Source organism: Corapipo altera, unplaced genomic scaffold (assembly GCF_003945725.1).
Source record: "Corapipo altera isolate COAL_440 unplaced genomic scaffold, ASM394572v1 2c, whole genome shotgun sequence".
Taxonomy (NCBI): Eukaryota; Metazoa; Chordata; class Aves; order Passeriformes; family Pipridae; genus Corapipo; species Corapipo altera.
Window position 1 is genome coordinate 1,787,886 of NW_020884923.1, and position 25,976 is coordinate 1,813,861.

Below are 25,976 nucleotides of genomic sequence, written 5' to 3' on the forward strand. Positions count from 1 at the left end.
AGAAATATGAGGGAAAAGATGAGAGTCACAGAGAAGCTCCAGAAGGAAGAGAGGATGTAAAGACAGAATTATTTCCTTTAGAGAAGGATTAAATAGGAGAGAGTGAAGTGAGTGCAGGGAAAATGAAAAATGGTTGAAAGATCATGTTTCAGACTTCTCCTGTTTGAATTTTCTGATAAAACAGGAAAAAAAGAAAATTGTTCTTGATTACTTACCCAGTGAAACAGAAAGGCAGCAGCTGTGAAACAGAACAGTGTTTTTCACATAGGGCAAAACTGACCTGTGGTTCTCCTGAAGGGAAAAATATACTGAGACCATAAGTTCAATTGGACTCAGGAGAGGATGGGAGGTTTTGGGTGGAGTTATGCTGTACTCCCACCAATGTCAAATGAAAGAATGGAAAATGTGTGTGCTGGAGGGTTAAATCAAATAGGTGATGTGGAGGGATGGAGACAAATCAGGATCAGTAAAGCACTGATGCACATTTTTAGCTTTAAATATCTACTTAAACCCACTCAACAAATCACTTTGTAAGCAGATAGAGATCTCTGAAGATGTGCTCAAGTTGGCTGAAGTTATTTAGTTCATTATTTAGTGTTTCTATTATATGCTTGGGCATTTTTGCATATTATAAGGCCTGACATTGAAATATATCGAGGAGTAACATCAGCAGCAAGCATGCTATCCGTGAAATTATGAACCATGCAATACAGCAGAAAAACCCAGAATGCATATGTATTAAAAGACATAATAATTGAAAGCAGTCCTCCTATTGCCATTGCTTTGGCTTCAGCTGATGAGACATACAGCCTGCTAATATATAGGACTATTTTTGGGAATCAGAGCATATTACTGACATGAGAGATAAAAGTGGATGACTTACAATATGCTGATTTATGTGATTATAATAGAAATAATTTTATGCTATGCACACTTTCCTTTGTTCTTGTGAGTCTGAGGCTCAGTTCAAGTCATTCTTGGGATCCATGGCAAATCCCTAAGGCCCCTTCACAATGAAATACATGCTATGGAGGGTAAGTCTGAAAACAAAAATGATAACACAATAAAATAGACACTTGGTTGAGATTAATAATAAACCATTCTGACACACTCTTGTATCTTATGTATTATCTACAGTTGATTTGCCTTTCACATCCAGATGTATTCGACGACTCCTTCTTAGTCAGCTTCTCCCTTACTTAGGCTTTGGATTCTTATAATCCTCCTCAGTGCTGAACAGCAAAAAATTTTCCTGCAAGCCTGGAGGACCTTCTCTGTTCCCTTTCATCCATCTGTATTATCTGCAACAGAAGTAGCACTGATTCTAATTATGGAATTTCCGTAATCATTAACATTTTATAAATTATCTGTTTCTTCTTTGAGATAGTCCTGTTCCAGCAGCACATAGTCTCATCTTCCCCCTGTTACTGAAATTGTTGAGGATTTGGCATCTTCACCCTGCAAAAAACTTTCCTTCCCCAATTTGGTACATTAATGGGTACCACTTTTCCTTAAATCTCTTTTTAAAATGAAGTTTGTTAATGCTTGTGTGTGGTATACAAGCAGGCAGGAGAATATCAGAATGTTAATATATAAGTGACAAGAGAAACAGTGATGATTTCCGTTTGCTCTCCAGTGCCTTTCACTTCAAAGTTGTGCAGTTATTAAGAAGGAAATAAAACCAAACAAAACAAACAAACCAGAAACCCAAAACTCTCAGCACTGATCAGGCAATCATTGGCAGTTTCTCTGGCTAGCAATTTCATTATACTAGATGAATGGCACTTACTTTGAGTTGGAAATAAAAAAGAAAACATAATTTCTCCAGGTGAAATGCAGGAAAAATACAGCAAAGAACTTTCCCAAACCTCATGCTGGTAGGGAAAAAAGAATGAAAGATAGATATGAAAGGCAGAACATAACGGCTCTGATTGTTTCCAGTATCTAGTGACATTGCACTAACATTTACAACAACGTCTTCAGTGACTTTGAGTGACTTCCCTTGAATCAGATAAAGCAATTTGGAAACTGCAAGCTACCTGGAAGTGAGACCAGGCTGGCTGAACTTGTTATACGGCTCTGCACACTGATATGTAGTCATTTTCCTGATAATGCAATAACATGTGGTGTCTCTTCAGTTAAAGACTTTTTCTGTTAAAAAAAAAAAAAACCAACAAATCCAAAAAACTAATTAGTAGTAGTAGGGGTAAAAGTCACTGTGAAATAAAATATGCAAGCTTTTTTTTTCACTTTACAGGCAGTGACCCAGTAAGGGAGTAATAGGAGGAAACAAAATATTCACACCATAGCTAAAAGCTTTTTCAATTAATGCAAGCTGCTCATCACTAATTCTGGTAGTATTCAGTGATTACAGCACATGATAAACAGATGACACTACTATCTAAGGGTGAATTGTTTAAGATTCTCCCTGATTAGCAAAAAAATACAACAAAGTCATGTTTGATAAGATAGAGGGGATAAAAGGATGTAGTGAGATAAAAACATATAGCTTGGCTCAATGCTAGAGTACTTAAAGTGATCAGATAGAATGTCAATATCTAGGTGGTGACTTTCTTGAAAATTATGATATGTTGGAACAGCTGTATGATCCTATATAAGATAAAGAAGACTACTATTTAAGTAAAAGGATTTGAACCAATCCTACTCCTTAGGGATTTAGACAGTTTGCACTAAGACATTAACTGGCAGTTAAATTGGGAGAAGCTTGATGTGGGTGGTACAGATTGACTAAGATGTAAACAGGTTATTTTCTTATCTTTATGTGTATTATACACTGACAGAGGAGGAAGAGCAGGGTCAGAACTCTTTTATATACATAACATTAGCTTAGATGAAGCAGTGATGATGATGATGATGATGATTACTGTTTTGCATACACTGAAACATAGAAATTCAGGGCCACTTTTCATCTAAATGTATTCCTCTAAAACCTAGAGTTGTAGTTTGGCGGATTTTTCTGTAGTGCTCTGCAGTTAATGGAAAGAGATTGGCCTAAGGGATCCACATCTGGATCCTGTCCATGTAGCATAAACGTTCTTATTTTTTAAAGTAATTTTCAAGAAAATCTTTACACTCCTAAAATAATGAAATGGATGCAGGCTATTTGTGAATATCTGTTTGGGTGCTGTTTTGGGCTGAGCTCTGTTGTTTTTTTTTCTCAGCAGAGCTATCTTGCACTCCCAATATTTGCCTTGTTAGTATTTCATGTCCTTCCTTGCTGTAACCTTAATTGCCCTAATAAGTTTTGTATGCTTCTGCTCATTTTCTGCCTTTGGATTGTTATCTTCAGCTGATGCTGTTTACTTTGTCAGACACAAAAGTATCATTCAAAAAAATGTCTCCTCCAAATACGCCTTCTATGACCTTATTTTACACAGTGATTATGTGAGTCACATTTAAATGTTGTGATGAAAAAACTATTCTGAGTGCCTGGTTAACAAGCCCAAGTGTATTTTCTCCTATTTGACTGGCAAGAACTTATCTCAAGCTTAGTCATGCAGTGGTCTTAACTCCTTGTAGGTTTAAACCTGTGTTTTGATTCTTTCATCTATCTCATGCAAGCCTTCCAGGCATAAATCTACTTCTCTACTTGCACCCTTCCTTGGTCATCCAAACAATCAGGAAAAGACCACAGGATAAGCTTTTCTGATGGAAAAAAGAAACCAAGAAAAAGCTTGTCAATTCCCATATAGAATCTTGTGCCTGGGGAGTATATATACTTTTTCAATTAGGGTTTCTGAAGATCCTTTAAATGCACTAGCTGTGCCCTATACAGTCATTAAAGGCTTCAGCAAATAGGGCCTGAGAGGCCTTATAACCTTCCAGTCTCCCCTAAATGCATTTGACTACTGATTTTCCCTTTTTTTCTCTATGTATCTGCTGTTGCTGTCATTTTAATCCTCTCTAGAAGGTCAATCCTAGAGAAATGCAATTATTGGGGGAAAGACTGAACAAAGAGCAAGTCTTATGCTTACTGCTGATGAAGGGCTGGCTTATTCCTAGAGGTGTCTGAAATAGCCAGAGAGCCTGGACTGAGTCTAAAGCTTTTTTTTTTTTTTTAGATCTCCATGAGGAAGACTCAGTTTTTTACATTTTTACAATTTACAATTACTCAGTAATTACATTTTGCTTTGGAAATGCTAATATCCGAGCCAAGTTTAAATTGACACCAAAGAGTTATTTCTTTTCATTGAGTTACCACATGAAACAGCTATAAGTTATTTGCAGGGTGTTTTATACACAGTTAATCAGGAAAAAATTGCTTGACGTTTGTGCTATTTATTTCCATCAGGTGGTATGGGATGTACGTTTATGTTTTGAAGCTTTGAGGAACAGTGTATTGCATTGCTGAAGGCTTTAGACTGTTCTGTGAAAGAAAACCAGTTGAAGAAATATATACTGCTGTCTGAACTATTACACATATCTAAATAATTAAGCCCCAGCCGTGTTTGACTCCTGCATGTAACTGCGGTAAAAGGTACTTGTGGTTTTAATTACTTAGAGCAAAATTCAAGTGGTTTATTAATATCAACATAACCCCAGGACAGAATTATAGTAATGTTTTATATACACTTGGGGGGATGCTGGTGGAAATAACATGCAAGGTATAAATCTGCTTTCCTGCTGCTTTACAGCTCAGTGAAAATTTAACCTAAGATCCAGATCTCCATCTGCTGGGAGTGGAAGAGGGAAGAAGAGCACAAACAGTCACCCCAGGGGGAGAGTTTCCTTGTTCCAGATCTCAGGAGAATGTTTCTGCCATCAGTGCAGAGGCTGGAGCCTGTCTAATGGGGGTTCAGTACACTCGAGAGGGAGATGGATAGGCTGCCTCTTGCTCTCAGGTCCCTTATCCTACCATCATCCAGGCATCTGTCCATTTCCTAGCAAAGATCAGAGCGTGCTTCATCCCACTGTGACACCAGAAGCTGATGTTCCCTCAGGGTTATGCTAAGAGCCTTAGGTACCAGCCAGGGGAGCCTGAGATAAGGGGATAGTTTTCTCCCCATTACTCCTACTACATATCCATGTGCCATACAATGAACGTTCCTATGGCTGTATCTGTGCTTTTAGTAGCCTATTTTTTTTACTCTACTTGAAAGGAACAGGATCTGCTGAATTCCCTTGCTCTATCCAAAGCATACATGGACTTTCCTCACAATAGGTAGGTACTTCAGTTTTTCTGAGTTAACCCAATATTCTTATTATCTCTGATTCAAATTATGTTTTTTGCCCTCTTTTATCTTCCCTATGGATTCATAGCTTAACGTGGCCCTCCCTCCTGCTACTGTATAAGCTAATATTTTATATTTGTCTACATTTTAATTTTTGTTTCTTTTTAGCTGTTTTATTATTACTGTTTTATCAGTAATCACAGTTCCAATGTTGAGTGCATTGACTGCAATAACAAAGTTCCCATTAGTTCAAAAGAAAATCAGCTGAGTCATGGAAATGGAAAACCATGTGTGTAATCTTATTACAGATATCCCTGGTACTGTTAATTAATCACCCAGATTCATTCCCCAAAAGCATTAACCAAATCCAGTCTAGAAGTTGAGGGATTAATGATAAGCAGCAGGAAGTCTTTATAAAGAGCTGTCCTGTTATTGTGTAAAAGATAGGGCTTATAGTATAGAATGACACATCTTCAGTGCTCACAGCCATTGTCACATAAGCATGGAGAGTTTCTACTCCAGCATTTTAAAAAGTCTTCATGCCTATTTTAACAAGCTCTATACAGATTTAGCAGTTACTGGCTAGCAAGAGACAGCATGAACCCACTGTAATTTCTTTCTTCTCATACTGCAAGAAAAAAACAGACAGGATCCACCTATGGACATTCAAGTCCCCAGGAAGGTTGTAGAAATCACTGCTTTTTGAAACAAAAAATTGCAAACTCTTGAAAGTTGGCAAGAATCAAGCTGACAAAGGATAAAAGTGTATCATACAGAACCTCCACAAACAGCACACATGCCTTGTGCCCAGGTGGGTGGGGGGAAAATAAGATATCTGTAGTAAATTTATGTGCCATAGAGTAGTCCCAGATAAAAAAGTAGAGAGAAGTATGAGAGTGACTAAGAGAAACCATGTTTCTTTTCTGACCCGCTTCACAGATCCTAAGGCTGTGGTTCCCTAATATCTGCTGAAATCAAAGGCAATCTGTTAGACCATCTCAGCAATACCTGGTCAGTACATGTGAAATATTTTTTAGTTAAGATGAATTTCTAATCTGAAGAGTTAAAAAAAGGAGATTTTTTTGCTTATTTTAGTTTAAATAAATTCATCAGATAGCAAACATAATGTTACAATCCTGCCTCGTTTATTCAAAGTATTTCTGTTGGAAAAAACTCATTTTCCTCAGTCTCATCCCTCTCTTGAAGAATACTACAAACACAATGTTACAGTCTGAGTAAAAAACTGAATTTAGTGCAAGATATTTGGGGTAGACTATAGTGTTTGCTATCTGTTCATTCATCTGATATGGGTACACTTCAATCCATGGAATTATTGTAGTTTTACATTATTATGAATCTCTTGACTGTATCCATGGTCCTTCATATAAAGTACCTTCTTTCCAAAGGGACAGAGCAGCCCTCCTAACTTTCCAGCCAGAACCTCAAGCTAGCTTCCCATCTTTAACCCTGCTCTTTAATGAAAACTCATGGCCTTGAAGCAGCACAAAGGATTTAATCTTTCTCTGTGATGTTTCCAATGAATGACAATCAATATAACTTTGCTGTAGGTATCCAGCTGACATTACATTATTCAGCAATGCACTTGTGAGGTTAAAATAATTCACTCTGTAAAGATATATAAGATTATGTACCAATTTATGAACACCTAGAATATTAAAAGAGGTACTTCTTGGTCTACAAAGCACCGTTTCACTGTCATTTCAAAAACTCAGATTAAGTGTGACCCAGAGATTTTAATTATTCTTGCAGTAGTGATAAACAGCAGTAATGTAATAAAGGCATCTTCTACATTAAGACAGGGTAATAGATTATAAATATTAAACCTGTTAGATACACTTGGAGTGTTTAATAGCAATAATGTTTGGATGTTCTCAGGGCTTTTCAGCGTAGGATCTCAAAAGCACATTAAGAAAGTAGCTAAGTTATGTCCCAGGGTACTTGTGAGTAACTGTTAGCAGCAGCTTAACTCAGGCCCTGTATCATGATGATGGCAGAGCCTGCAATGGAGTGGGGGGATTGCACTGCCACTGCCACTGCACACACTAGTAGGTATTTTTAGGTTATATAATAGGCATTTTCACCCCAGCATTCTCTCCCTTTTCCCAGTGTCTGAGGGAAGATATTCTACTAGGAAGCAGGGTTATATTGCTGTCTCATAATAAAATAGCTGGGCCCAACTGTATTAATATCTGCCTTAATGGCAGTTGAAAGAAGCAACAGCCAGCAAGGGAAATAGCCAGTGGGCTCAAGAACAAGCAATTAGCCTCTCTGAGAGTGGGAGACTGGAGTGATCAGGATAGCAGGATAGGTAGGGTATAATTACAAAGCATATGGTGCTAAAAGGCTCATCCTATATAGTTCCTTTTAAATAAAATCTATGCTTGAAGGAGGAACTCAGTGTGCCAAACTGAATGGTCTCTCTGAGGGCAATCAGCACAGCTACTTGCTTCAAGCATTTCGATGAGAGGTCCCAGGAAAATTAAGCTGTTTGCTTCCAGGGATCTGATTTGCTGTTTCCTGAGAATTAACCCAGAAGGCCACTTTGCTGAACCTCGCTTCGAGCTCCTGTGAGGAAGCAGAACAGACTTGGAAAATTTAGGGAGAGGCTGTGCCTAGGACATTATTTTTCATCCTCATCTTGAATTCTTCTGGACATAGCACCGATAGTGTGCACAGACAGAAACTTAAATCACAGAGCAAAGGGTAGGAGAGCTTAAGAGGTGCACAGCTTCTGGACAGCTAAAGCAAATTTACTTTGAAACTGTAAATTGTGAGGTCTAAGACACCTCCAAAAATTCCAGTACTAACTGTTAAGGGTTGTGATCGACATGAACAATTAAAAAAGAAGGCACGGTTGAATGTTTTTTTCTGTTTATCTGTGTAACTTTATAAGTGGATGTTGCATTCAGTTCATATTGCAAGTTTCTTAGTATGGGCAGTGGGAGAAATTTGACAGAGGAAAGACATGAAAAATAAAAGACAATGAAAAGGAAAAAAAGAACAAAAGAAATACTGACATAGAAAATAAGAAGAAAGACAAAGTGCAGAGTATACGCAGGAGAGCAGGAAAGAATGCACTTATTTAAAGTGTTTAAAATCAGTCTTCCTGGTAAAAGGGCAACACAGGAATTGGTCTGGATCTGCTGGCTCTTACACAGTTTTGTATTTTAAATAGGTAGCAATTTTCTTCCTGGCAAATATCTGGCAAGTTATTTATGTAGGCTGAAACCATCTCCAGTTCACAGGCCACTGGGAGTGCTTAAATCCTACCTAATCTTTGATTCAAGCAGCTGGCAGTAAAACTTAAATTGGACAGACTTTGTAATTTTCATCCCAGAGCACTGTCCATAAAAAGGGTGACTTGAAATACAGAATATAGTTGTTTGGAAGTGTCTTTACTGTTATTTTCTGAAAGATCTTTGGATGTCCCTTTTTCATCTCATCTTTTGTTCTTGTCATGCCTGATACTATTTGGGAGGGCAATGCAGAGTTCTGTAAATGTTCAGGTGAGAGGAAGGAAAAAGAATGTGATTCTGTCTTCAGTTCTCATGGTCTCTGCTTGTGTGTTTGAGGTCAGGAACATATGCTTATTTGCTTAGTCAATTCTAACCTTTTCTTTGAGGACAAAAGGTGGCCTCACAGATTGAATTTATTTTTTTCTTTCTGAGTCAGAGTCTGAACAATAGATTTTTTTAATCCTGTTTTTAGGTTTTAGATATTTTAATTCTGTTTTCATATGTTCCAACTTCAGATTTTTTTTCACCTGTCTTTCTTAAGAATGCCTAAAGTATGAGCTATTGTCAAACATGGTCTCCTGGCCTTTGCATCTTTACTAAAAGTGATACAGGAGTAGAGGTTTAAAACAGCTTACATGCTGTTTCTGTGGCAGAAAACGTACATAACTACATTGGAATGCACTTCACATTCAGTGTTTTACAAAGACAACTGGCCAGGAGTGGGCTGGTAGTGAAGAATGTAGAGGTGATGCCCAGTTATTTTTAATTCTGTATGTATCCTAGATAATGAAAGGGTTAAGAAGTAGCTGTTACTGAATTGTTGATATTGATGGCATAGTGATGGGGCTTTTTTATGATTTGAGGTGATTTAGGTCTTGTAGTTAGACAGCATCTCATATACAAATATGTAAGGAAAAGCAATTGTCAGATAAACCCAGGAGGGTGTCGAAATTCTGAGACTTAAATCTAGCTTTTTTCTTACATTTTGTGGAATTCACCAGTATTATTTGAAATGCAGATGTTCTTTATGCACAAAACCATGAGAGCTTCTCAGAAAATATTGGAAACAGTTAATATTTTATGAGATTTGGAAATAAAATCCATCAGTGCCATCTCTTCCAGTAATGCTTACAGCAGTTATAAACAGAAGGTTGAAAAACCAAAACGTGAGGAAGATGTTCTCACCAGGACTTTGCATCTGTGTCTAGGAACTGTTGGATATATGATCATATAGACAATCTGCAGCCTTTATGGACACCTCACATTTGACTGTTATTTGTAACACTCTATTCTGATCAAATTTGAAGATAATGCATTCAGGTATAGCAGTAACTCTACAGCAGTGTCTGTGTGATGCAGTCTGGTGAACACCTCTAACCAGAGAGGTTTGAATCATTTCTCTTCCTTTCGCCTTTCCTTCACTGCCTTGTTCTGTGAATTCAAGACATGATACTACAAGTAACTGAAGTATTTTGGAAGAGGAAAAATTGGAAAGACATTGTCCTTACAGCTAGGCTAATATCACAGAGAAAAACTGCATGTAAATTTGACAAAAATGTGAATTTGTTCTGAGTGGAGGTTGTGAATGTAGGAGGCGTGCAAACAATAGTGGTGGATGGTCATGAGACAGCGCATCTAAATGCAGATTTCAGAATGGTTGCAGGATGGCAACCATCACTTCCAAAATAGCTAATATTTGAGTTAAAAATGTGCTTTTGACATCTGTGGGTTTTGAGTTGGGAAATAGAAACAGATTAGAAAGTTATCAAACAGTAGCCAAACAAAAGTAACACAGCATTTAAGTAGAACAAGCTCCTCACAAACAGATTAATAATTATTTGTGGAGAATATTCACCAGATAACTTCAAATATACTAGAGGAAAGGATGATCTGTTCCTGGTAGGTTGTGGCCAGTGTAGGTTTCATGTATATGTTTGACTCCTGGCAGATGAATTCATTCTGATACGAGATTGAGCCTATTAGGAAATTGGCTACATGCGTAAAAGTTCACACTCCATTTCCTCTCAGGTTGCTAAGCACAACAGTTATTGACCTCAGTGATAAGGCAAACATATAAATTAATAAATGTCCTATTAATGAGTACACTAAACATGAAAATGTCTGAACTGGAGAAATACCAACTGTGCCTGTTACCAACTGGGCATGTTCCATACTGGTTAAACAACCCATCTAATAGGATAAGAGTCAAAGGTTGTAGCACACATAACGATGAGAATTTAGTTTTGTCTTGAATCTACCTTTCTGTGTCAATAAAGAATCTTTCAGAAAAGTAGTGATGATACAGACATTTAAAAGCAGTATGATTCTGAGTGTGGGCACATTTGTATATAGGTTTATATGTACAAAACCAACACAGTGACTATAATTTCTTAATCTAAAATGAAGAAGGGTAGCCAACTGTAACAAAACTAAAAATTCTTCAAATTGGGCAAATTTTGACTGTTTCATCCTGAATTTTTAATCCGACCTTGCCTTTTTCACATGAAGCATCCTTGATTGGAAATGAAAATCTGTTGTCTCCAGTTTCCAAGGTTTGAGAGCTTTCTCTTCACATTTGTAAGCTATCTGCAGCCTAGACATCCACCAATTTCTGCTCCATTGCCTCTTGAATATGAGTGGTGTTGTAAAGATAAAAAGCCATAAATTTGACTTGAAATTTTACCCTGCGTGCATCAATTTTGCATTGCTTATTCTGTAAGATGCTTACTGTAAATTAAATTAAATGTAGTCCAGCAGCAAATGTGTTAAATTTTAGGGGCGTGGGGATGCTGCAGCAGAATACATGTTACAGAAAGTAACAAGCCTGCTGCCAAATGCAGCTCTCACTGCAGAGTCCCTGGAACACAGTCCTCAGGCACCCTAGTCTTCATTAAATAAACACAACCTTTTGTTATTGTGATATGTGGCTGGTATTTTTATGCACAGTGTAAAACACAGCCTAGTGTGGATCTCTGGTGTAAGTCTGTGTGCCTGCAAGGGCAGCAAGAGAAACTGGAGAATGATGGAGTTAAAATGCTCTGGGATCAGAGTTGAGCAGAGCCATATCTGACTGCATTAGTCCCAGTCAGCTGTACTTCACACACACATTGGGCTAAAGATTTCCAAAAGCCCACAAGTGGTTGGATGTTCTCTCCCCGGTTTGAAAACAGTCTTAGTTGGATACTGATTGTCCTCGATGGCTTTGCTTTGAAAGCTTCTCTGGGATGACTAAACTGAACACTAAAGAAAGGAGGCTTGAGTGCTGTGGTCATGCAAGGCATCATCAGAGGAGGAAGGAGAACAGCTCTGAAGGCTTAAGATGCCTCTTACCTCTGCCGCAGCACCAGCTGCAGAGGTGCGTCAGCCTCTGCTGAGCAGGGCGCTTGGATGTCACCCTCACCTGGGCAAGCAGAGGGCCAGCCAGCCACAGGACAGAGTTACTGCATACAGGTCTTTGATGTTTGGAATTCTAAGCTTAAATAGAACATTGCGAGCCTGAAACACATTAACAACTCTACAAACCCTGCAATACTGCACATATGCAGAGTTAAAGTAACATGTCATCCAAAAAACCATTTGTTCTCAATGTGATTTTCTAGGTGAGCAGCACCATCCTCCAAGTAAAATAATGTACTTACTGTGTCTTTCCTTTAAAAAATAAGAGAGCGTAAGCCTTTTAGAAGGAAAGAATATAAGTAATCAGCAACAAAAACTTTTTAATAAATATCCACTGATTACAAGTATAATTGGAAGAAGAGTCTGATTGTCCTGCCTTGCACAGCCATTTACCTCTGGAAAAAAACAAAGTGAAATTTGGATGTAAAATGCTGATTTAGTGGTTTTGTGCTTATATAGCAGAGGCTCAGATGATCCTGGAAGATCTGATCTGAGACAGAAGCCAGACAGAGTTCTCTAGGTTCTGATAGTACCAGTCAACTGAATCTGAGGGAGTCTCTTAAATTCTGTGTCTGTATTTTACCCACCAGTGAGCCCGAACTTTCTTCACAGAGGCAGTATAAAATGAATTAATATTTTATAATGTGCTTTGAAATCCTCAGATAAAAGGCACTCCAACATTGCAAAATATTTCATGGACAGAACCATCTGAGGTGAGATCTGCCTCCTTTTATGTAACTTCTTTAAAAAATCAGAAACTAATTGGACTCTGAGATGAAATAGTGCCATGAAACAAGATGGACCCACAGTTCTCAAACATGCCTATGATCTGTACCATGCCAGGAAGCTGAATTGGTCAGGTAATTCTACTAAGAAGACTTGGAAATAACCATGAAAGCCAGGGCTGATTGTATTTAGTTTGACCAAGCTGATATTTTGTGGTCTTAGCACTGAGGACATGAATATTCTCTCCAGAAGGCTCACTTTGAATGGAGCCTAGTGATTTTTTGTATAAAGCTCATCACCCTATTTGTACATGAAAACACAGTGTATTTTGAGGACTGACTTCCCTTCCTTGGGAAGATAAATATTTCCATTCTTACTCTGCATCTTGGGATCTTCCAGAGATAGGTAACATCAGCTTTGATGAAGAGCTGCAGAACAATCACCTCACCAGAGAAAACACATCCTCCACTTAGTCAGCCCCTACTTAGAGCTACTTCTGTACAGAAGAGGCATAGGAAGTGCAAAAACACCCTGGAGCTTCATCAGACTGCAGATCACCAGATGAGACCTCTGAGAAAGCTCACCTCTTAAATATGAAGAACTCTCCAGACAGCAGAAGTAAGGTGGTGTTTTCCCACGTTTTCCTGAACAGTCTGTTGGGACTGCTTTTCAATAGCTACTATTTTTAGAATTAACAAATACTTTAGAACGTTTGTGAAGTATTGATGGCTGCCCAGTCTTGTTTGCCAAGTACACTCATTTTAATTTGACCAAATCTTAAGAAATGTTGAGTATTTGCGTCTTTGTCTGCTGACGCATCTCGTCTTAAAACCTGGTAAATGTGCTGAGTATTTTCATAACCACAGAAAAAATCAGAAGGAGCAACAGGTGCTGAGGTCACCGTCCACAGAATCTTGTGAAACCTGGTTCTTTGCTTATAGTGATATAAATCTTTTTTACCTGTTTCATACTCATTCATTATGATGTGTTCTCTCCTGGATCCACTTGCATTAAGTCTTGTTAATTAATACCAGGTGGACTTTTGTGCTTTGACAGAATGGTAACTCTATTGTTGGTATGTCATGACTGGGGATCTTAAAATTATTGCTGAAAAAAGGCCCTACCATAAAAAGTTGCTACATACAGGCAGTATCCAGTTGTGACATGCTAAATTTTATTTAATGTGCGTAGGTATGGACATATTTTTTTTCATGCCTCAAAAAGAAGTTGTTAAACTGCGTTAAGAAAGCTTTAGAGTATGTGACTACAGGCACTGGAATATCATTGGTAAATCCATGGGGTATCCTCATTTTGGCTGTTGGGTTGAATTTTGGTCTCCCGAAACAGCAAGAACAGAAAGGCTATGGAGAGGGTGGTAGAAAGTGCTAAAGGCATGGATGAAAATCGACCCAGAATAGTGGCTGGACCTGAAGGAGAATAAGGGAGGGATAATGTGGAGCGAATATAGAATTGGTTCGGAGAGCGTAAATTATCCTTTCCCCTCAGACAGCGCGAAGAGAACCAAGCAGACCGTGATAAGGCAGGAGCCTTTGCCGTGCGGTGCAGTAGCCCCGGACCAACATGCACGGCCGGAGCCGGGAGCCTGGCTTGCTCCTGGGAGCCCTGGCGCACCGGCAGGCACGGGAGCGGGAGCGGTGTCCGCAGCCGCATTACGGTCCCAGCTCCCTGCGTGCTCCACCGGAGCCGGACCGCGGAGCCGGCGCCGTCCGGGGGCTCCGCAGCGCCCCGAGCCGCGGCGTACGGGCGCCTCCCCCCGCCTCGACCCGGGGGGCGGCCCCGGGAGCCCTGGGGGCGGACGGGGGGGGCCGTGCCGGTGACGTCGGGTTTGCAGCAGCCCCGAGCGGCAGCGGGCGGGCGGGCGAGCCCGAGCCCCAGCCCCCGCCGCCCGGTGCTGCGGCAGAGGGCGGCGGGCCGGGAGCCGTGCCGGGGGAGCGCCGCCGAGGAGGGCTCCGGCGGCGCCAGGATGTAGGCGCGGGGCGGCGGGGAGCTGCCGCCGGCGACGGGCTCGCCATGAAGAAGCATTCGGCCAGGGTGGCCCCGCTCAGCGCCTGCAACAGCCCCGTCCTCACCCTCACCAAAGTGGAAGGTAAACGACGAGGTTGGGAGCGGGACGGGGGTAGCTCGGGGAGACCGGGTACCGCGACGGGGGATGCTCTGGGGAGACCGAGTGCGGTGCTGGGGCGCTGCCCGGCGGCAGGGACTGCGCGACTCGTGGGCGGGCGGTGGGGACCCACGGGGCGCGCAGCTACCGCGCGGCCGGGCATCGCCAGCGCCTACTCCTCTACCCCCGCCCCGCTGAGCTCCGGGTCTTTCCTCACCCGTGCTCCAGAGGCAGAGCTTCTCTCCGGAGCTCCCCTCGGGACCCGGGAGTAGCCTCTGAACCCCTAGGCAAGTACCTGCCGTGCAGGACCCTTGGCAGGCGGGAAGGAGGATGCTGGACGGATTTGCTCTGCCGATGAGAGGAACATAGCCCCGTGTTCCAACCGTCTGTCCTCTCCTATAGTTGCCAATCCACCAGCATGGTAGCCGTGGGGTTGGGGTCTTATGGCTAGGGCAGACATTTGGAGTCCAACAGCAGTGGGGGAGGGGGTGACAGACCTTGAGGAACCATAGGGACCTTTGGAGACTTTCAAGGATCATGGCAGGGGACCTTGAAAAGGGCACTGATGTGCTCAGGAGGGTTCCAGGGAGAAGTCTGAAGCTCTGGGGGTACCCATTGGGGAGATCTGGGGTGAGGAGCTGTGATCTTGGGTAGAAACCAGTAAGCCATGTCCTGGAGGGGCACAGCAGGTGAGATTGGGAGAGATATGAAGGCAGGGTGCAGGTTGGGAAGAGGACCCCATCTGAGGGATGGATGTAGAGCTCAGTTCCTGAAGGAGGAGCAAAGGGAAAGCCACTGGTTTGGGAGATCTCCTGGGGGGTGTCGTAGTTGGTTGAAAGAATGGAGTTGGTGAAAGAAAAATGTTGGCCAAGGGGAATGGAGGGAGGACAGGCAGAAAAGGGATGAGCAAGATGAGGCAAAGAGGAAGAACAGCTCAAAAAAGGGAATGATAGAACAGTAAGAGGCAAAATGTGAATGACACTCCATAGAAAGCTCATGAAAAAGAAAAAAGTAATATTGAAAAGCTGAAGAACAAAGAAAAGCAAAGAAAAAACAGTAGCAAAAACTCTGTGGAGGAGAAGGTGAGAACATGCACAGGAGGGGAAAAGGAACTAAAATCAGCAAGTAAAAGTGGAATATCGGGTACCTGAATGTTGTTATTTCAGTTTGCAGGGAATACAGCTGTTGCATTCCCACAACATAAAGATCACCTGCTGTAGAGATAGGAAAAGGTATCTCAGTTTTCTGACGGAAAGAAGAGCAGGCCTGATCTTTATTACACTATAATTAGAATTAAAAAAAGCTCTTGGAGTTGGCCCTGTGCACAGTAGAGTGTTTCTCTCAAGGTTTGTATTGGAGGCTCCTCTGGGCGAGGAGCATGTCTCCCTTTCTTGTGGTGCACTGCAAATGCTTTATGAATCATAAATAATAATAACCCACTGGGCTCCAGCTTTGAAATGTGGGTCATCTCATTCCTCTTTTACCAGTTCAAATACAGTTTATTACCTACCTTATATAGAAACAGAAGCAGAGCAATCTTTCACCATGCTATAAAATTGAATCCTTTCAAGCATTTCCTTGTCTGCTCTGCATACCAGCTCTCAGATACCCTATGGCCACCTACCAGGGACTTTGTTGACCTAGTTAGACTTTTCCTTCTTTATTTCAGTTTCCTTTTTCCTTCGTCATCAGTGGCAAAAATCTAAATTGCCTTGATGGTGTCTGATAGGACCTGGAGTTTCTTTCCTTCTCTTTAATGAAACAGACTGACTTCGTTGAGAGCTTCCTTTTCCAAATCAATTGACAACATTTCCTTTCAGACTAATATTGACTAATTTTGTCAGCTGGTGTTTAAAGCCATGTAAAAAAGCCTCAGTGTAGTTATAGGCAAAAATAAAGTGAGGCAGTGGGCATACTGTGGACTGCTGACTTCCCTTGATCTGGCTGCAGTACCTCTGGCAAAGATTTGCCTTTCTAAAGTTCTGTGGTAGCCCAAGCCCATTGCAAGAGCATAGACATTGCTGCAAGAGCAAGACAGCAAGAACTTTGCTTTGTAGTTATGATTATTTTCTCCCCTATCAACCACCATCAAAGCGTTTCAAGGATCTCTGGCAGAACCACTAGGAATATGTTTCATTCTAGGATGGTTAGCCAAGAGGAGCCTTTCGTTGATATGCATTGCTGTGAAGCCCTCCAGCATTCCCTCTATTTTCCTGCTGGTGCAGTAGCTTCTTTGCTTTAAAAGGAAGATAAGGACTTAGTGCGCCTTCAGAAGCGTGACTGCCATTTCGAATTATTTCAGAGATTGAATCATCAGAATGCTCAGAGCCTGCTGTACCAGCATTTTTCAAGACAACTGTATCTACATGCATTGCTCAGGCAAGCAGTGTGTTTTCTGTCTTTTCTGTGCCTGGTACCATTGCACATGCTCCATATTTTGAGAAATGTAGGCTTGGTGCCTGATCTGTGCTTTTTCATCTTTCTGTTGTTATTTTTCTTGCCAATTTCTATCCATGCTGCAGTGGCCATTCCTCTCAGACCAGCCAATTGACTGTTTTCACACTATTCGTACACGAAAGCACAGTGTACTTTGAGGACTGACTTCCCCTCCTTGGGAAGGTAAATATTTCCATTCTTGCTCTGCATCTCAGAGCAGGCAACATCATCAGAGATAGGTAACATCAACTTGATGAAGAGCTGCAGAACAATCACCTCACCAGAGAAAACATGTCCTCGCTTAGTTAGCCCCTACTGAGAGCTACTTATTCCCATGCTTTCAGCACCAAGGATATAGCACATATAGCACATTTCCTCTGCACTGTTCTGTCAGGAATATTGAATATTGGTGATATTCAAAGTTGCTTATAAGGCAAATGACACCTCTCTGCTATCAATTATTATGCATAAATGTATCAACTGAGTTGCCATGGAACCAGATTCTGCCACATGTTGAGCTGGAGTAACCATCACTGGAGTTGCAGGGAATTTGTGTAAATACAAATGAGAAACGAATTTGGCCTTTAATATTTTTACATGCCTGCAGGGAATTTATCACAAGCATATCAACACTGTAATCACTTTAATAATAAATCTTTTTCACTTCTTTAGCAAGCACAAACTGAAGATCCCAAGCACAGCAAAAACTTTCATGACTGGCAGTCTGCTTCCTTAAGCGATGAGATTCTTATTATCCTCATTTTGCAGATGGAGCAGCCCAGAAACTGCAGAATGAAGCAACTTGCCTAAAAACAAGCAGCATATATTTTCACAAAGCTGGCAAGAAAAGACCTACAGCAGATAGGAATGGACCCCCAAAATTCCCACATATGTTTTCTGGCCACAGGAGAACCCTGTCATGAATGCAGATAGAGGTGGGAGAAGCCTTCTTTTTTGAAATCAGTGACTTCAGATTCCTACTAAAGCATCCTTTTTGGGAAATATGCTCAAATGATGCATAAATATACCTCTGGATAAAACTGTGTAACTATTAGCTGGTGGCATCTAAAGGTTTTGGTAGTCAGGCAACATTTGTTTGTACTTTGACTGAGCACTAGGGCAGACCCTCTGAAAATCTCACCCCAGACTTCACGTCTGTAGAAGCAAGATTTGTGCCCACTGGTCTTTTTCACATGAAAGCCGTACATTATAGATATATGCAGTGCTTGTGTGTTCTAGAAAACAGAAGCAGGTGGAGAGCAGGAGAGGCCAGTGGTTTGGTGGCTCAGCCAGGGCTGTTGGTTTGTGTGTGCTTCCCCACTGAAGCAGCCTTGGAGGAATGCATGCTGGCTTCTGCATGAAGTATTTAACTTGGAAAATGTTCACTTTTGTTCAGGCTGTCTTTTCGCACAGAAGACGTTCTTCAGTGTGAACATTCACAATCAGGGCAGAGACCATCAAACCCACCTTGTTCTTGCTCCAGAGCTATGGTAGCAGCTTTCTCCTGCTCCTGACTGGAACTGGATGAAGGTGATGGTAACAAGTTTGTGTGCAGCTACAGGAATGAATGAGAGTGTAGGTTTGCTGTGTGTCTGCTTCTCTGTGGTACCTCCCAGCATGCACTCTGTTACTACAGGGTAAAGATAATGTGAGTTACTCCCCTGATGGAAAAGAGGTACCCTCTTCCATGCTTACTGTGGGTACTGAGTGTTAAATACACATGGGCAATAATTACACTCTGGCTTTGGCCCAGGGCAACTTTTGCCCAATATTCATATTCTTTGCAGTATTTTCAGTTAGCACAACAGCGTATTTAAGCAGATATCCAAGATCTTGTTCCAAGGCGTGAGGAGTTTCTTGTTGCATAACACCTGGCTCCCTTCCCAAATGGCACCATGCTTTCTTAGACATTAAACAGCCTCAAAATGAGCTCCTCTTAGCTGTGCTAGGCTTTCTCACTGGGGAGTCCCTCCAGCTCATCTTTTATCATGTCCCACTGGTTATTTCGCCTGCCATCTCACCTGTGCAAATATAAGCTATAGGTTTGGAGGTGACTCATTACTTCTACACTGTGTGTCCCTGCCTCAAATGATACAAAAATAAAATGAGACCATTTTGATGTTACTAAACTAATGCCAGAGTAGGAGTTTTAATGCATCATGAAACAGAAAGATAAGTTATTAAAGATTTATGTAAGCTTCCTTACGTTAGGCTGAAATGAACCAATATGTAAACACTGTGGACAAACCATAGTTTCATTTACAGTGACAGAGCTTAAGAATGACAGCATCCATTGGATCATCTTCTCAGACATCTTGTAGATCACAGACCATTACATTTCACCCACTTATCCCTAAATGAAGTAAAGGTGCATTTGTAGTCATCTTAAATCAATTTAGCCATTTGCTCTCAAAAAATAAGCAGATTACTAATCCATCTATTTAATTATAGATTTCTCCCACGAGAAGCTGGAACAAGAACCAGTAGAAAATAAATATTAAGTCACCAGAATTCATTATTCATTGTCTCCTGATTTCATTTTGTAATTCTTGTAAAAGAAATTTGTCCCTCTTTCCTAATGGCTGACAATTGTAAACAGTAGAATTTGTATCATAGAAGCAGCTCAGTGTAAGAGCTGGACTTCAGAAAAGACTGGTAGTTCAACATACAAGCCTGTGTTAGCTGAACATGTATTCCCCAGCACTTTCCCAGCAACAAGGCTCATATATAGGATTATTTATGTTGTTGCTTTCCTAGCACATTGTACTCATTATAGCACATTCACTTATATAGTAAGCAGCTCATTGCACTTGGCTGGAGTACCATTGCCAACCTTTAGTCACAGCCCAGTTAATCTTTGTTAATTATAAACCATGAGATGCCACTGCAGACCTGGATAGCATCCTGCGGAAGCAGGAATTTGGCCAATAAAAGAGTAGATTTACTTTGTAGTCTTCACTGAGTTTTGCTGACAGCCACTGCGGCATAAGATCAAAGGTAACAGAAAACAAGGTGGTTTTAGCAGTGCAGAGCTGGCTTGCTTTTAGGCAGAGCTGCCCACCAAATGTGTAGGCAACATGTATTGGAGAAACCATGTGCCACCTCCCATGTTAGCTGCTCAGTTCCAGAAACATGGATCCACTCTACCTGAACATAATGCAGGGGTACCCAGCCTGGAAAGTTTGTAAGTCCTACTCAAGACATGAATTTTGACATGGGATCTAGCACCCTTTGGTTATGCAGAAGTTATATGTTGACTCTTCTGGAAGTAATAGGTTCCATTTTGTTCATTATCACTATTTCTGGCCCCAAGCATCCTCAATTAAAGAAAAAACCAAACAAGCATAAGCCTCATAAGCCTTGCAACTCAGTCACAGAGAGTACAGAAGTGAGGAAGTAAGAGCTAGAAATGGTTTTTCCACAATCGCCTCAAATTCCGTAGTGCAGCTCTCAGCATGGATAATATTGTAAGTGTGGTTGAAAAAGGCATGAGTCTGTTTTCTGTAGCTGATTGAAACAAGTGAAGAATAGTGGGTTGCTAAAGCCTATCTCATTAAAAACAGGAAGAGGCAAGTATCAGAGAGAAAATAGAAACTAGAATTTTTGCATGTAATGTATTTTTGCTCACATTTATACTGAGTACCTCAGTGCCCACGTGGGTCTAGCCAAACCTAGAGTTTTTTTAAAGGAGACCCAGCTTTTGATGAGTTTGCTGCTGAGACCTAAGAAGACATCTCTTCTTTCTTCCAGTAGATCTTTGAGCATGTGGGGACTTCTGTGGATATATATGCATTACTCTAACCACTGTGAGCACACACAAGTCTATGTCATGTCCACATATCTAGTTATTGGTTGACAGAGAACAGGTGCTCCAACTATCTTGTTTTGAACTTAAGACCTAAGAAATGCATTGTGTTTAAGGTTCAATAGCAGGTTAATCCTTTAGCTTCTAGAAGAACAATCAATTGGAGTTAGAATTCAGTATGCAAGAAACCAGTGGGTTACAGCAGTCTTCTGTCTAAAACTGTGCTTACTTGAAAGACAAGCAACTCTGAATTTTTGAAAGTTCCATAGGGAAGAAAGAACATTGTCCTGTTTTTGATAAAATGCAGTTAGCATAGCCTTCACTGTTAGTATGAATTCACTTACTTCCCTGTATATATGCACTGATGTAAATGTGCTCTTTATATTAGTGTAAGTAGTTGAATTCCCTTGGAGACAAAACTATTACTCAGGAAAGACATGTAGCACTCAAATGCCTAGATAATTAATACAGTAGTTTCCTGCAGAGAATCCAGCCTGGTTTTTTATCATTTAACTCTTTGTTCAGTCTGAAATTTGAACAGACTCTGATCAAAATTTTCCCAGAATACAGTTCTTGGTCATATCTGATTTTTGTGCTAATAGAAGTTCTGCTTCTGTAACTCCTCAAAGTAAGTGGTAAAACTCCCAGTGACGTCGTCAGGTAACTCAGTGTACAACTCAGTCCGATTTTTATTCAAGAAAGGAATGCAGAATAATATCAAGAATGCATAACTTATAATCAGGATTATTCTTTGCATGCTTTTATGGTGGTTACTTTCCAGTCCCACAATGCTGATACTGTAGTAAGTACCCAGTATCTTCCATTTTCGCTAGGGACTCCAGTCATGAATTCTAATTAATCATAAAAAGGACAGCATTTAGGGGAACTCCCCACCTCACAAAATTCAAAGTAGAATATCATATTTTAATAAGGTCAATTCGAATGCAGCACTTTTAATAGAATTTCTAAGCAGTTGCCTCTGAAGATAAATTAAATGGATTAAAGTCCAAATTGCTGCAATATGAAGGTGATAATTTTTCAGCTCTCTCTGTATTACTAACAAGAAACTATAATATATATTTTTGCAGAAAGCCTTGCTGGAGTATTTGACAGAGGAAGATAGACATACATATGCTAGGGAGGAGAATTTGGCGTATCATCAGCAAACATGCAGATTATTTAATTTCAGCTCTTAGTAAGTTTAGGTGTAATATTTAGCATAGGATAAAACAGGAATTATTGTATTATAACCATTAGTGATAAAAAACATTGTATCTGTGAGTAATACTTTAGGATATGGGAGTACCTGTTACAAGAAACTTAGGCCTATGTGGTACAGTGCTATCAGACATATTTCCACAGACAAGAGGACAAGAGAATCATCTTGACTGCCAATGAACCAATAGTCATATTTTCTGCCCTGCTGAAATTAAGGTGAGATGATCAGACAAGTTTGAATATCCTGCATAGATAATCATAGCACTTTACTTTTATAATTAGTTAATTTATACTATGAATTCCTGTAGCAAAAGAGGGTCTGAACTCAGAACACTTTTTTCTTGCTTTGAGTTCATGGTCATGGAGTTTTCCTCATTTTCAGATATCTACATCCCTTATTCTGTAGCCTCTACCAAATTCAGACCTTCTGACCTAGTAGATTAATACCCTGGTTTTGTTCTTTAAAATAACTGTACTGTGGACTTTAAAACTATTTTCTGTATTGATTTATTCTTAATTTAGTCATGCCATTTCATGATCAAATTAAGTCAAATTATTTTTATCTGCTACTGTAAGAGCAAAATATTTAAAGAAAGTCCTTTAAACTTTCCCTGAATAGCATCTAAAAATGCATATGTGCAATGCTGTGTTGATGCAATATTCTCATTTAAAAACTGATTTAATAAAGTTTTATGGAGTTTTGTCATTTTTCCATTATGTTACATTAATTGATATTCATTAAAAAATATAGTACTGATCTTTTGGACCTTCAGCCCTGACCATGGTTGGAAAGTTAGTGAAATCTGAGCAAACCCAAAGTCATTGCAATGCTGAGTGTTGCAGTCCCACCCACCAGCCACCCACAGGGACTCACAGCTTTCCTGTAGGAATCCAAGAGCAGCTTTCTCAAAAATCACGTACACAGCTGCCATATGAGGCCCAAGCAGAGGTCTGTTGGGTCCTTCCTCCAGCTTGGTGGAATTGATCGGGAACACGTATTTTCTAGCCTGAGATTCATCTCACGGAGTGTGGGTGTGCTGACAGCTGCAGTTTCCCCAGATGTAGGGGAAAAAAAATTCTCTTTTTTTTCTGCTTTGTAACTAGTAATTTTTGGCAGTTATTTTGCTTTTTTGGCTGTTCTTGAAACACTGAGTTGCCCTTTTCCGTGGAGCAGCCTATGAAAAGCTCAGGATCCCTGGTGGCAATGGCCAGAGCACATCACTGAGCATACAGCATGTGGGTAGTTTGCTCCCACCTGCACCTCTCTGTCAGCACACTTCTCCATCTGTTGATTTATGACCCAGTCACGTAGCCTGTCAACCTCCACAGCTGGCCATTGCCCTCGCTGACCTGCCTAGTTTCACGTCGTTAGGAAAATTTGTTTCCTCCTTTGGTCAGGTTACCTGTGCTTAGTGGTGGAGGGTGCAGGTCCCACAGCAGACCTCTGCAGAGCTTTGTCCACTTCCCCTATTGCTGTATTTACTCCTCACTGGTTTCCTATCTTGCACTGAACCTTTTATCCATTCCAACACGACCTCTGTCTGCATATTTTCTGTAAGGCCCTTTGGAGTGAGATTTTATCAGAAGCCTCTTAAAAATCTAAAAGGGTACCTGCATCTCCTTTATTGATGTGCCTGTCGACCACCGTCAGAGAACACTGGTGAGGCTGTAGGATGAATCATCTAGTTTGCCCAGTAGCTAATGCCGAGCAGAGACCTGTGCTTTATTCCATCTAAGATGCCCGTCCCTAACTATTACTCACTCTCTTTAGTGCTTACCAGTCTGTTTCAGAGCTGAGTTGGCAGCTAAGTGGCTGAAACTCTTCCTTCAAAAAGTGGAGGTGGAGTGTGTGCTCCTCTTCAGTAGCTCAGTGCATAAAGCAGCCTTCTACCCCGCTGCTAGAAGGAAGTGCCCTAACCCACAGGCCCTCCGACGCCAGGGGAGCCCAGATATCAGCAAAGCTGGTCTGCTCAGAATAGAAGACATGCTTATTTATTGGGAAAGCATGAATTGAGGAGGTCATTTACCCAGAGGAGAAAAAGTGAGGCTCTAGGCCTTGTTCCAGTGACTACCTGATACAGAATGAAAATATTTCTTGGAGGTGACCCCTAGAATGAGAGATGGAAACTTTCAAATGTGTCTTTGAATCCTGACAGGGTCTGTGTGTAAGAGAGGCACTTGGGTGTTAGGAATCATGGTGCTTTGGGATGCCCAGGAACATATTCTTTGGCATCTGATGAGCTCTAGGGGGATTGGGAGAAGGATGCAGCTGGTATAAGCAGCTTTGGCAAAGCTAAAGCTAATTTGGAGAGGGAGGTAATGTCCCTTGATGCAGAAGTTAGGCTGTGCGTGCTCTCATTACTGATCTGTGCAGGAAAGTTGATACATGGGATTACTGGGTTCCAAAATGAAATATTAACAGTTCCTTAAAAACAGCTACCAGGGTGACCTGTGAAAGGAGAGGTTATCATTGACAATGGCACAAAAAAACTGTACTAGCTATTAGATGATCTACCAGGTGACAAGTGAGACCCTACAACCTCCTCACTCTTTAACCTGACCGACTGTGAAGAAAATACCTGGGCAACATATCTGAATAATTACTAGCATTTCAGATTTAGACAACTGCAATGGCAATTAGAGACATAAATCACTTCATGGATTTGGTATTTCATGTCCTCTTTATAGGAAGATGCCTCATCTGGTTTTTAACAGCTTGGCTTAAAAATCCTGAACATCAAAATAATTCATAGTTAGTGTGGTAGGCAGGAATGGGATAAAAACAAAATCTTAGGAGTTTGTGAGTCTGCTACTGAGGCAAATAATATTGTGCGTTGAGAAAACCACCATCAGAAGTCATCATGTCTGTTCTCAGGTGTGTTGGAACTCATTGTCTCCCGCTGATCTCTCCACGTAGTAATTATTGGGTGAAGAAAAGGTCACCCAGCATTCAAAGCTCTGAGAATAGACCTTGGTTAGTGTCCAGCTCTGATTCCCCTGCATGTCACGGGATTCTAGAACTCTAACCACGCTGAGAATCAGGCACTGTCTTACAGGACTTGCCCCAGCTCTCTCTCCTCTCTACGATAAGCATATATTTTTGCAAGCTCTACAAACTTGTTCTGTGCAATGCTCAAGCAGTTACAAAACATCTGAGAGGCTGCTTAAGTTGAAACACATTCATAGCCTGGGGAAGCTGGCAGAGTTGTGCATTATCGTTAGGTACCTGTTTTGGTCCCTAATAGATAGGAGCTTGGTCTGTAAGGGTCACTTTCTCACTCTGAAGGGTTGACAAGGGCACCCAGCACTTGTGAAATACTTCTTCCACTCATTTGCTGACTAGCTGACAATGGCTAAAGCAGATCACTGATGACAGATAAATATGTTTATGTGGTGCTGCACAGCTCTGAGTCCACCAGTGCTGTCTGTGGTGGCTTTACTATTTGTTCTTGACAGCAGTGGTGGAGAGATGGGACTCATCTCACCCAGCTTCAGACACCCACACAGGAGACACCTACTTCAAGCTTATTGCCCCAGACTGTTTAGAGCTGGTGGAGAGAAACAAGCACTCAGAAAGGATGATTCATCTGGCTTGTTTTAATCGTCTACTTTAGGAGATAAATCGTGCTATGGAAATGTCTTTTTTCTGTCTACTAACTATGCAGAAAGTGTAAATCACTGTCTCAGAAACACAAGTCTGCGCAGCAGATGTCTCAAACTGAGAAGATGAACGCCACCTTTGGTTTTATCAGTGTCGTATTTTTAACATGCACATTGAGGCACAGTGTGGTCCTACAGTAAGCCTTTAGCTGCCTAGCTATGCA

At 40.9% G+C, this 25,976-nt stretch overlaps 1 protein-coding gene across 2 annotated transcripts in view; it reads left to right on the top strand.

The window, feature by feature from the left end:
• SLC35F3 (solute carrier family 35 member F3) overlaps positions 1 to 25,976 on the top strand; it is a 170,914-nt gene that overhangs the window by 96,050 nt on the left and 48,888 nt on the right. Inside the window, exon 1 of one of the 2 annotated variants that reach the window (XM_027657390.1) lies at positions 14,531 to 14,678. The exons of the other annotated variant lie outside the window; for it this stretch is intronic. Coding sequence (XP_027513191.1) covers positions 14,603 to 14,678 — 76 coding nt within the window. The 5' untranslated portion in view covers positions 14,531 to 14,602. Of the gene's footprint in view, positions 1 to 14,530; positions 14,679 to 25,976 lie in introns of those variants that run through there. 2 annotated transcript variants of the gene reach the window in all.